At 44.0% G+C, this 12,648-nt stretch overlaps 1 protein-coding gene across 1 annotated transcript in view; it reads right to left on the bottom strand.

The window, feature by feature from the left end:
* The window catches only part of LOC124006638 (pappalysin-1-like), a 136,539-nt gene that overhangs the window by 32,011 nt on the left and 91,880 nt on the right, over window positions 1-12,648 (bottom strand). The window contains 1 exon segment of the mRNA XM_046316684.1: window positions 8,533-8,701. Coding sequence (XP_046172640.1) covers window positions 8,533-8,701 — 169 coding nt within the window.

The raw sequence follows: 12,648 nt of genomic DNA, 5'->3' as shown, positions 1-12,648 counted from the left end.
TGGAGGACAAAGAATGCTGAGTTGCATCCAAAGAACACATTTACATTTACATTCAAGTCATTTAGCAGACGCTCTTATCCAGAGCGACTTACAAATTGGTGCATTCACCTTATGACATCCAGTGGAACAGCCACTTTACAATAGTAAATACCTACTGTGAAGCATGGGGGTGGAAACATCATTCTTTGGGGCTGTTTTTCTGCAAAGAGAACAGGATGACTGATCCGTGTAAAGGAAAGAATGAATGGGGCCATGTATCGTGAGATTTTGAGTGAAAACCTCCTTCCATCAGCAAGGGCATTGAAGATGAAACGTGGCTGGGTCTTTCAGAATGACAATTTTCCCAAACACACCGCCTTGGCAACGAAGGAGTGGCTTCAAAGGAAGCATTTCAAGGTCCTGGAGTGGCCTAGCCAGTCTCCAGATCTCAACCCCATAGAAAACCTTTGGAGGGAGTTGAAAGTCTGTGTTGCCCAGCAACAGCCCCAAAACATCACTACTCTAGAGGATATCTGCATGGAGGAATGGGCCAAAATACCAGCAACAGTGTGTGAAAACCTTGTGAAGAAAACGTTTGACCACCTGTCATTGCCAACAAAGGTTATATAACAAAGTATTGAGATAAACTTTTGTTATTGACCAAATAGTTATTTTCCACCATAATTTGCAAATAAATTCATTAAAAATCCTACAATGTGATTTTCTGGATTTGCTTTTCTCATTTTGTCTGTCATAGTTGAAGTGTACCTATGATGGAAATTACAGGCCTCTCTCATCTTTTTAAGTGGGAGAACTTGCACAATTGGTGGCTGACTAAATACTTTTTTGCCCCACTGTATATAGGTACACACATGTAGACGCACCAGCGCAAGCACGCAGACACATGCAGACACAGTAGGTACCATACCGTTCCTCTCTAAGCCACTCCATCTTTGATGACCAAAAGGTCATATTGTATATCAAGACATGAAAGTGAAAATGGAATCTTAGGGTCGTCTGTGTGTCAAGTGTGTTTGTGATGCTGTCTTTTCCATTAAAAAACTTTAACAGAAAGAAGAAATGGTTTTGCCAACCCAGTTTTGGGGTAAATGTCCAGATTTCAGACTGGTCCAGACTTGAATTACATATAGAGTGACTTCGGAAAGTATTCAGACCCCTTGACTTTTACCATATTTTGTTATGTTACAGCCATATTCTAAAATGGATTAAATTGTTTTTTTCCCTCATAAATCTACACACAATACCCCATAATGACAAAGCAAAAACAGTTTTTCATAAATGTTTGCTAATTTATAAAAAACAACAACTGAAATCAGTGGAGGCTCCTCAGAGGAGGAAGGGGTCCATCCAAAAAAATAGTGAAACATTAAAAAAAGTTACCCTTTTAAATGTATTCATATGTCACCGAATGATTGATTAAAATACACTGTTTTGCAATGAAAGCCTATAGTAGCCTCAACAGCACTCTCTGGGGTAGCACAATCAAGTGAAATAGGCAAAATAACATTTACATTTAAAGCAATAAAGACATTTAATAAATTAACTGAGCAAACCATAAACCTTTCAATACATAAATCTAAACATTATTTTAAAACCATTTAAATATAATACATAGAAATGTTGTGGGACTATAGTAGATGAAGAATCAATATTTTTTAGATTGAGTATTTATTGGCTCATTATGTTAGTATATTCTGTATTTTGTAATAGTGTGTTATATGTGAAAATGTGTTCGTATTATAAAGTGCATTTCAATGTTTAAGGACTCTTGGAAGATTAGTCTAAATGGGGACTAAAAGAGATACAAATCAAATAATGGTGTTGCCGGAGGACAGCTTGCTTCTGTCCTCCTCTGGCTACATTAACTTCAATACAAAACCTAGGAAGTTTGTTGTTCTCACCACCTTCCATATACATATATTGTAATTATGACCACTTCCGGAGGACGTCCTCCAACCAATCAAAGCTTTTGCAGTATGAACTGACATGTTGTCTATCCAATCATAGAATTAGAATCAGAGAACAAACCTAGTGAGTTGTTTTGGGATTGTGCCACAAAGAGCATTATGGGGGTTTGAGAGGTGTTGAGAGGCTTGATGACATTGTTGGATAGAGATTATGAGTTTAGAGGGAGAGTTGAGCATTTATTTTTATATTATTCAATTCTTATTTGTCACGTTCTGACCTTAGTTCCTTTTTTATGTTTTAGTTTGGTCAGGGCGTGAGTTGGGTTGGGCATTCTATGTTTTGATTTCTATGTTTGTATTTCTGTGTTTGGTCTGGTACGGTTCCCAATCAGAGGCAGCTGTCGATCGTTGTCTCTGATTGAGAACCATACTTAGGTAGCCTGTTTTTCCCATTTTGAGTTGTGGGTGATTGTTTTCTGTCTCTGTGTCTGCACCAGACAGAACTGTTTCGTTTTCATTCGTTCTCTTGTTATTTTGTTTTTGTGTTCAGTTTAAATAAATATTAACATGGACACGTACCACGCTGCATATTGGTCCGATCCTTCCTACTCCTCCTCAGAAGAGGAGAATCGTTACAATATCACTTTTTTCAAATTACAGGAGATGGAGGAGGTATATTATAGTTTTCTTGGTTTTAGAACTATATTTTTGTGTTCATTTAGTGCAATTTATTTACATTTGCTTTGCCAACTTCAGTAGCTAGCTAGCTACCAGCACAAGTATGCAGTTTTATCCGCCAGAATGGTAGAATGGCCAAATGCCAAAAATGTTGTGGACTTTTTCTTGAAGAACCCCCTTCTTTTTTTAACCTTTATTTAACTAGGCAAGTCAGTTAAGAACAAATTCTTATTTTCAATGATGGCCTAGGAACAGTGGGTTAACTGCCTGTTCAGGGGCAGAACGACAGATTTGTACCTTGTCAGCTCAGGGGTTTGAACTTACCACCTTCTGGTTACTAGTCCAACACTCTAACCACTCTTTCAGCATCGATGGGGTGCATTGCTGCACAGCTATTTTCAGAGATGTTCGATCGGGTTCAAGTCTGGGCTCTGGCTGGGCAACTCAAGGACATGAAGAGACTTGTCCCGAAGCCACTCCTGTGTTGTCTTGGCTGTGTGCTTCGCTCCAGTCTGAGATCCTAAGCGCTCTGGAGCAGGTTTTTATCTAGGATCTCTCTGTACTTTGCTCCGTTTATCTTTGCCTCGATCCTGACAAGTCTCCCTGCCACTGAAAAACATCCCCTCAGCATGATGCTGCCACCACCACGCTTCACAGTAGGGATGGTGCCCGGTTTCCTCCAGATGTGACGCTTGGCATTCAGGCCAAAGAGTTCAATCTTGGTTTCATCAGACCAGAATCTTGTTTCTTATGGTCTGAGGTTCCGTAGGTACCTTTTTGGCAAACTCATATCGGGCCATCATGTGCCTTTTACTTGATGAGTGGCTTCCACCTGGCCGCTCTACCATAAAGGCCTAATTGGTGGAGTGCTGCAGAGATGGTTGTCCTTCTGGAAGGTTCTCCCATCTCCAAAGAGGAGCTCTGTCAGAGTGACCATCGGGTTCTTGGACACCTCCCTGACCAAGGCCCTTCTTCCCTGTCTGCTCAGTTTTCCCGTCGGCCAACTCTCGGAAGAGTCTTGGTGGTTCGAAACTTCTTCCATTTAAGATTGATGGAGGCCACTGTGTTCTTGGGGACCTTCAATGCTGTAGAAAATGTGTTGGTACCCTTCCCCAGATCCTGTCTCAGAGCTCTATGGACAATTCCTTTGACCTCATGGCTTGGTTTTTGTTTCAACTGTGGGACCTTATATAGACAGGTGTGTGCCTTTCCAAATCATGTCCAATCAATTGAATTTACCACAGGTGGACTCCAGTCAAGTTGTTGAAACATCTCAAGGGACGATCGATGAAAACATGATGCACCTGAGCTCAATTTCGAGTCTCGTAAGCAAAGGGACTGAATACTTATGTAAAGTTATTTCTGTTCTTTTGTTTTTAATACATTTGCTTTGGCATTATGGGGTATTGTGTGTAGATTGCTGACAAAACTGTTTTATTTTCTTCCATTTTAGAATAAGGCTGTAACGTAACAAATGTGGAAAAGGTCGGGGGGTCTGAATACTTTCCGAAGGCACTGTATACATGCGTATTTTTAGTGTGGCCAAGGTTTAAAGCTCACAAGCTGGGCTGTGTTAAAGTTATGTATCTGGTTTTTCATATGTTTCCATCTTACATCTTGATTCTATTATATGATACACCAAAAAAAAGTATCATGTTTCCTTGATATAAATCAGTTATTTTCACATTTGTAAAAAATAACATATGCATCACATATAACAGAGTGCAGAACAAGATGGAATTCGAATAATCAATCAATGAATATTGGAACACTCTGACAAAAGCCTCTACACAATAATACTATGACTAATGGCTGGTGTTGGCACATCCAAGTGTGTGTGTGTGTGTGTGTGTGTGTGTGTGTGTGTGTGTGTGTGTGTGTGTGTGTGTGTGTGTGTGTGTGTGTGTGTGTGTGTGTGTGTGTGTGTGTGTGTGTGTGTGTGTGTGTGTGTGTGTGTGTGTGTGTGTGTGTGTGTGTGTGTGTGTGTTTACGACAGTGTATGCTCAAGTGTGTATACAGTTTGTGTGCTTGGAGTTTCCTTCTTTAAAATCTTTACAGCTGCCTCTCTCTCCTCCAGAGTTGGTTTAACAACCCCTGGCTACTAGGCCTAATTCAAGACAGACAGACACACAGTCCCATCCCCTTTCTTCTCACCCTTTTACCCAGGCTGACCCTACATATAGTATAACACTACAGAACTAGCCGTACTGCTGGCATCTCTGACAGGACTATTGTAGCCACTCCAAGCAGTAACTGGAGTTTCCCTCCAAAACATCCCAGTAGTATCAGACATAAAATTGTATACCACCTGGAAGAAATGGGCTCTTTCAAGTACAGAGTTGAGAGTGTGGTTGTTTTTCTCGTTCCTCAAGCCGTCAGGCCAGGAGTTTTTTCCTTGACCATGTGACCTGACCAGGAAAAACTCCTGGTCATAATTCTAACACACACTTTTATAGCGTTCATTTCATTAGCTGTTGTACAATATGATTTAAAGCACTGGGCCTTTAAGGGACATTCAACTTCACTTCCTCACCCCAATAACTTCTCTACCGATCAGCCTTTTATTTCCATTATGCATTTTACTGGAGTTTTCGTTTTTTTCCCTCTAATTCACCATGTTTTCATTCATCTTTGTGTAAATCTCCAATCATTTGTTTATCTCTCTTAAAAACCTGATAATGTTTTTTGCATGGTTTTGTTTGATAAACATTGAAAGTGGGAGGTGCCTACAAGCCAATCTGGGTTTACATGTACAAGTATTCACTTAGCAGATGCTCTTATCCAGAGGGACATACAGTAGCGAGTGAATACAATTTCATACTTTATCTCTTCGTACTGGTCCCCCGTGGGAACTGAACCAACAACCCTGGCATTTTAAGCACCGTGCTCTACCAACTGAGCCACATGGGTCCTCTCCTGCACGTGATTTTTGTTTACGTTTTAAACATTCATCATATTGTTTTTGTATTTTCTTGTGTGAAAATAAATAAATACAAATAAATAAAGATCAATACAAATAATACTGTAACGGATTACATTTCGAAAGTAACCTACCCAACCCCCCCCCCCACCCACCCACCCACTCTCCACACACAGGTTATCAGCGGAGACATCTGGGACACAAATGGATTGCATTATAAAAAAAACACAAATAGGCGTGGGGGAACATATTGTTTTGGAGATACCATCATCTGAGAGGCGGAGTTCCAGTAACCACTTTGACACCGGTGAAGCAAGAATGTAGTCGGCTAATGGATGGAGATAGAATTGTGCTTCACACTGCAACTTTTTAGCCTCTCGAGCACAGGGACCAGGGAGAGGAGGAGGAGAGAGGGGTGGGATGAAACGAAGGAAGAAAAAAGAGGATGTCATTGTATTGTCCCCAAGTTACGACAAGGGAAGGGACATCTGAGGTGAGCTGAAGTTGTCTTTTGCTCTTTCTTTCTTTCTTTCTTTCTTTCTTTCTTTCTTTCTTTCTTTCTTTCTTTCTTTCTTTCTTTCTTATTCCCCTCTCTTTTTGAATTCCCTCCCTCCCTCCACAGTCCTGAATAATTGCCCCTGCTGCAAGAGCCTTCAAATACCGATTTCTCATGTAGTTTACACACCCTCTCCCACCCCATCTCTCCTCCCTCAAGTAAATCCTTCAATCCTTCATCCCTAAGCGAGTTACCATTGACACATGCATCAACATCATGGCCCTGTCAATTAAACGTAATGCCGTTAAGTCTGATGGTCAGATGGTAATGAAGCGCATTTCTCACAGCCGGTAGTAACATATTTCATCGTGTAATAGACCTGAACAGCTTGCATCCCAAATGGGCCACACTAATAGTTTGTTTACATACACCAAAATGCTTTTCAACTGAAATGACCCGTACCATTCGTGTGTTGGTGCATACGTATATGGGCGTAGTGCTGACATGCTCGTGAATAGAGAACCGACCGACACACAGGAAACACACAAACACCTAGCCATATGGACATGATGCTCCTGAGTTGTGTATGTAGTCTGACTGTAAGTCTGACTATGCACACACATATACACAATGAACAAGTGTGTGTGTGTGCGCATGTGTGCGCATGTGAATGGGCTTGTGTGTGTGTGTGTGTGTGTGTGTGTGTGTGTGTGTGTGTGTGTGTGTGTGTGTGTGTGTGTGTGTGTGTGTGTGTGTGTGTGTGTGTGTGTGTGTGTGTGTGTGTGTGTGTGTGTGTGTGTGTGTGTGTGTGTGTGTGTGTGTGTGTGTGTGCGTGGGTGGGTGGGTGCGTGCGTGTGTGTGTGTGTGTGTGCGTGGGTGGGTGCGTGTGTGTGTGTACAGTATGCTTCCCCTGCCCCCTGCTCCAGTCAGATCCCCCACATAACCACTTCCACATGTTCATCCTCACCAACATAAAACCAGTTGAGGTGGTGCTCCATTATGTTAATAGCCAGAGCAAACAGGAGGGAGTGCCCCGGTACTGACGCTGGAATCCAGACCCAAAACAAAACATCATTCATTCACTCTGTCTATATGGGTCACTCCACCTCACTAATTTCATTTCATTTCTCTCTCTCTCTTTCTCTGTCTTGTGTTCTCTCACTCTTTCTTGTGTTCTCTCTATCTCTTTCTCTCTCACACATACAAACAATCCCGCTCTCTTTCTCTCCCTCTCTGCCTTTCTCTCTCATTCTGTGCCCCTTGTCTCTTCCTCTCTCTCTCTCCGGCTCGCTCTCTGTCTCCCCCACTCCCTCTCTCTCTCTCTCTCTCTCTGCCTCTCTCTCTCTCTCTCTCTCTCTCTCTCTCTCTCTCTCTCTCTCTCTCTCTCTGCCTCTCTCTCTGCTCTCTCTCTGCCTCTCTCTCTCTCTCACTCTCTGTGTGTGTGTGTGTTTTAGGGAGCATTAATTGATTAGCTTGCAGGTCTGTTAACAGAGCCTGGGAGGGGGATAAAGCTCTGGTGCTGTTGTCTTTACGAGCCCTCTGTGGGAGTGAACGGGTTTTACTGCGTGGCTGTGAACTAACATCTTTGTTTGTTTAGGGTGGTTTGTGCTTGCCTGCATGCTTCTGTTTTTGGTGTTTGTGTGTCAATGTCTGTGCTCCCCGTCTGTTGAGTGTCTGGTGTGTGGGGGTTGATGCTGAGACATCTTGGTAACCTGAAAGCTCTTGCTCCAGTAGCGTGAGAAATGCTCACAAACACACGTCTTGCATGGATTTTTTTTTGCCCTCAGCACAGTGTCGTAATGCAAAGTAACGATTTTAGTGCACATTCAGATTTGTTGCAGTGTATTTCATCTCAGCAAACACCACAAACATATCCATTAACATACAGACACACACAACACTCTGTGAGGATGACTTCACTGTGTGGGTGGGGGGGAGGGAGGAGCTGTGGGAGGGAAGGCAAGAAGGGGAGGAGGGAGGAAAGAAGGGAGGGGGGGGGCGCAGTGAGCAGAGAGTACCTGGTGATGTCATCGTCCCAGTGAAGCAGAAATACATATCTATTGTTGCAGGTGATGGTGCAGCACAGAAAGACTAGACATAGATATTGTGTGTGTGTGTGTGTGTGTGTGTGTGTGTGTGTGTGTGTGTGTGTGTGTGTGTGTGTGTGTGTGTGTGTGTGTGTGTGTGTGTGTGTGTGTGTGTGTGTGTGTGTGTGTGTGTGTGTGTGTGTGTGTGTGTGTGTGTGTGTGTGTGTGTGTGTGTGTGTGTGTGTGTGTGTGTGTGTGTCTCCGTGTGTGTGTGTGTGTGTGCGTGCGTGGTTGCTTACACGTGAACATGCATGCGTGTTTCTCTATCTGTGTTTGGCAGTGTGCATGTGTGTGAGCGTATGTGTATCTGTGCATGCTTGTGTGCGAACATATATATGTAGGTGTGTTAGAAAATGTTTGCTCTGAGGTGCATTTGCATCCGTGTCTCATTTTGTGTGCGTGTGTCTGACCATGTGGGCCCACGATGTCTGCCTGTGTGCATACCTGAGTCTTGATGATGTCATCGTCTCTGTGGACCTGCAGGACGTAGCCAGAGTTACAGGTGATGGTGCAGCGAGCTCCGTTGAAGAAGCCCAGACTGCTGCACTTGAGCTCTGCATTGCGGATCAGCGGATCCTGGCAGTCGATGGCCTCACACGAGTAATGGACACAGCTAGAGGGACACACACATTCACAACAGAGGAGAATTGGTACCCGTATAACAATGCACATAGTAGCTACACATATACTGCATGTAAGGGGGTATATAGGACACAACTGGAGGAGGGAAGAAAATACAAAATAAGAAAAACTTGTATCAGAATCAGCATCACAGTGTGGCTGCAAACACAGCCAGACACAGCCCACTTAAATTCACATGCACAGTGGATGGACAATGCATACAGTACAACACAAAGTACACACACACACACAAACACACTGTGCCACGCTGCATTCACCTGGCTGCCCTGGAAGTGGGGACCATGACAGTGTCCCGAATAGCACCCTATTCCCTACACAGTATGGTACACGTCTTTTGACCGGGCCCATATAGGGTGCCCATAGGACTCTAGTCCAAAGTAGTGCTCTATATAGAGAGAACAGGGCACCATTTGGTACGCTGCCATGAGGCAAAGCCCCACAGAACATCCTCCCAGACCTCATCCAGTACAGTCGTCCAGACATACAGACTAGTATGAATACTAAAACAAAGAGACTTCCACCGCTGACAGGCCAGGGGGTTGAGGCAGGTCAGGAACCATATGCTAAGTGGAGGGACTGCTGATGGTACAGGGACGGAGAAGCGCTAGTCAAATAGACAGGCACGAGTTCTTCATCAGGCACCTTCGCCGTGTCCCCCTCCTCTGTAGGTAGGCTGGATCGTCAGCTCCCGAAAGTGTAGCCCCAACCTGGATGATGCTTCGGTGGCTGTAGGCTACACATCGGTACTAGTCCGGTACAGTCCCCATATGAGCATCAACCTCCACATCTGTCTTCATCATAGCATGGAGAACACACAGCTAGTATCTCCTCTTTCCATGAAGATACGCTGTGTTAATAAAGATGGACGCTACCAGAACCAGCATCTCAAAGGGAGTAAGTGTCTTGAATCAGAAGTATAGGGCTGCTGCTTTGGAGGTAAGATTCTCTGGGGCTAGCTGCTCCGTTCAGGCTGGGCTGAGGTTAGGTGGAGTAGCTAGAAGTTAGCAACAAGGTAATGCTTAGTGAGACCCCATTGTGCTGTATAAAGGCTAGATAGATAGGTACCTGGTAGCTGTGTATCAGCAATCTCACCGTTTAAAAGCCCACAAGACACAAACACATTGGAAATAGATGGGATCAAATAAAACAAATGGGAATATGAGTTAACCAAGAAAGTGTTCACATATGGTCAGAGTGAGTCTGTGTGTCCAGATGTGTGTGTTTGTCTCTGTGTGTCCAGATGTGTGTATTTGTCTCTGTGTGTCCAGATGTGTGTGTTTGTCTCTGTGTGTCCAGATGTGTGTATTTGTCTCTGTGTGTCCAGATGTGTGTGTTTGTCTCTGTGTGTCCAGATGTGTGTGTTTGTCTCTGTGTGTCCAGATGTGTGTGTTTGTCTCTGTGTGTCCAGATGTGTGTGTTTGTCTCTGTGTGTCCAGATGTGTGTGTTTGTCTCTGTGTGTCCAGATGTGTGTGTTTGTCTCTGTGTGTCCAGATGTGTGTGTTTGTCTCTGTGTGTCCAGATGTGTGTGTTTGTCTCTGTGTGTCCAGATGTGTGTGTTTGTCTCTGTGTGTCCAGATGTGTGTGTTTGTCTCTGTGTGCCCAGATGTGTGTGTTTGTCTCTGTGTGTCCAGATGTGTGTGTTTGTCTCTGTGTGTCCAGATGTGTGTGTTTGTCTCTGTGTGTCCAGATGTGTGTGTTTGTCTCTGTGTCTGCACACACACGTGTGTGGGAGTGTGGTTGATGAATTAAGAGGAACAGGATATTATAAGCAGACTACAATGGCAGAGTCTGGCCAAGCACTACGTTGGTAGCAGTCAGCTGACTTTTTTTCATGCTCAAGGAATGCGGGGACGCCCGAGGCTGTCTTTTACAACAGTCGGCCTACTGTAGGCTTCCCCTATGAAGCTCGAAGAGGGGAGCTGAGTACCAAGTGGCACCCTATTCCCTACGTAGTGCACTACTTTTGACCAGCAGTGCGCTATACAGGGAATAGGGTGCCATTTGGGACGCAGGGGAAAAGAGGGCATTCGGAAAAAAAGCGTTGCTGAGGAAGTTTGTTCAACTCTGCTGTGATGCATGACAGGAACATCTCTTTTATTCTCCCTCTCTTTTTTGTCTTCCTCTCTTTCCGTTACCTTTTCTTGAGCTCTCCATCTTCCTCTCCATCTTCCTCACCATCATATACACTCTAATTGGTACCTCTATTGTTCTCTATCTCCCTCTCACAAACCTTATCCCCTTTTTTTCTTCTTCTTACTCCCCCCCCCCCCCTCTCTACCTCCCTCCCTCTCATCCCACCTCAACAACGAACTCAGATCCTCTAAGCGTATGGAGAGAACTCAGACGCAAACGTAAACCGACACTCATTGTAAATCCAAAACTCCCCGCTTGAGCTACAGTGTTTACATTTCAGGATCCTTAGCTGAGAAGGTGGAAAGAAACAGGCTTTATAGTCAGCTTAACACTGAGTTGTTTTCAATCCACTTTACATGACATCAACCACAAGGCATAAAGCATATCCAGTTCAAAATATGGTTTCAGCTATGTCTCTTTGATTTTTTTTTTTTTTTTTTGGGGGGGGGGGGGCCTTACAATGACATATACATTAAAATAGAAAAACTATTGAAAAATCAACAATCGACTACTACAAGGGGCTGCCACAAACTCACTATCTCATCACTCAACATCTGAACCTTCACTGGAGACAAGGACAAATGGGGGGGGGAAAAAGAAAACAAAAACTCCACACTCACACTCAAACAATCTGCCAGTACCCCTCAAATCCTCTCGTTTAAAAGAAGGGATGAAGAAGGCAAGGAATAGAGAGAAGGAAAGAGCGTGGAACATAAGACTGAGTCATGTTAATAGCTCCTGTTGTTAACAACTTAGGGAATAAGGGACTTGGTGTTTTGTAGCGGTAGAATTATTACGGGAAATCGGCTGTTTGGTTGGAGAGAGGGAGGAGGGAAAGGAGGAGGAGAGCAAAGAGAAGGGAATAAGTATAGGTAGTAGGAGAAGAGGGGAGAAGAGAACATGGTGGAGAAGAGCTGAAAGAGGAGGAGAGGGAGAGGGCGGGGAGCGGAGGGAGATGGAAGAAGAGGGAGGAAGGGAAAAGGAGGGAGAATGAGTAGAAAGAATAGGGCGGAGGAGAAGTGAAGGTCAGAGAGTATGAGGCGAAAGAGGAAGAGCGCTCTAGCTTAAGACTCCCTGGACTAAATCCCTTCTAGAGACTCGGGGGCCTTGGGGGGAGCAGTAGGAGCAGGGAGCCGCCAAATAGATCACATTCACACAGTCAAAACCACCTTAGATAGTGCTCCCGCTGAGCACAACAAACCCCACATATGCCAATACAAGGAGCCATAATACTAGGCAATTACTAATTACTAATGATTGAACTGATCCTCTGGGTCGGCATGGAAACTCCCACCTCCCACCAGAGCTCTGCTGCGGGAACAGTCAAAAACAGGATACGTCCCAAATGGCACCCTATTTCCTATATAGTGCACCACTTTTAACCAGGGCCCATAGTGCACTGTGTAGGGAATAGGGTGCCATTTGGGATACAAAACAGTTTTAGCGCAAACGGTCCAACAGGAGGGCATGAAATGTGCACTAGTACATTTGTTTGAATGGTTCGAACCTTCATTCATCACACGTTCAGTCTCATTGAGATTAAATGTCTATTGCTTTTCCTTCTTGCATGTGATCTATTGCAATTGTGTTAATAACCTATCGATTCAATCTTATATGGACCAGGGAGGATTTCTTCACTAAGACAATGACATGAGCTACAGGTATGGTATGGTCGTTGGAATTGGGGCTAGTAGTCTACAGAGCATCCAGAATGTTTGCTATGTAAATCTACTGTATCAGAACTCAGTACTGAAATATTCTATAGCAAACCAAAGAAATGCCAC

This window comes from Oncorhynchus gorbuscha, linkage group LG20 (genome assembly GCF_021184085.1).
Source record: "Oncorhynchus gorbuscha isolate QuinsamMale2020 ecotype Even-year linkage group LG20, OgorEven_v1.0, whole genome shotgun sequence".
Taxonomy (NCBI): domain Eukaryota; kingdom Metazoa; phylum Chordata; class Actinopteri; order Salmoniformes; family Salmonidae; genus Oncorhynchus; species Oncorhynchus gorbuscha.
This window is presented reverse-complemented; position numbering and strand designations above follow the sequence as displayed.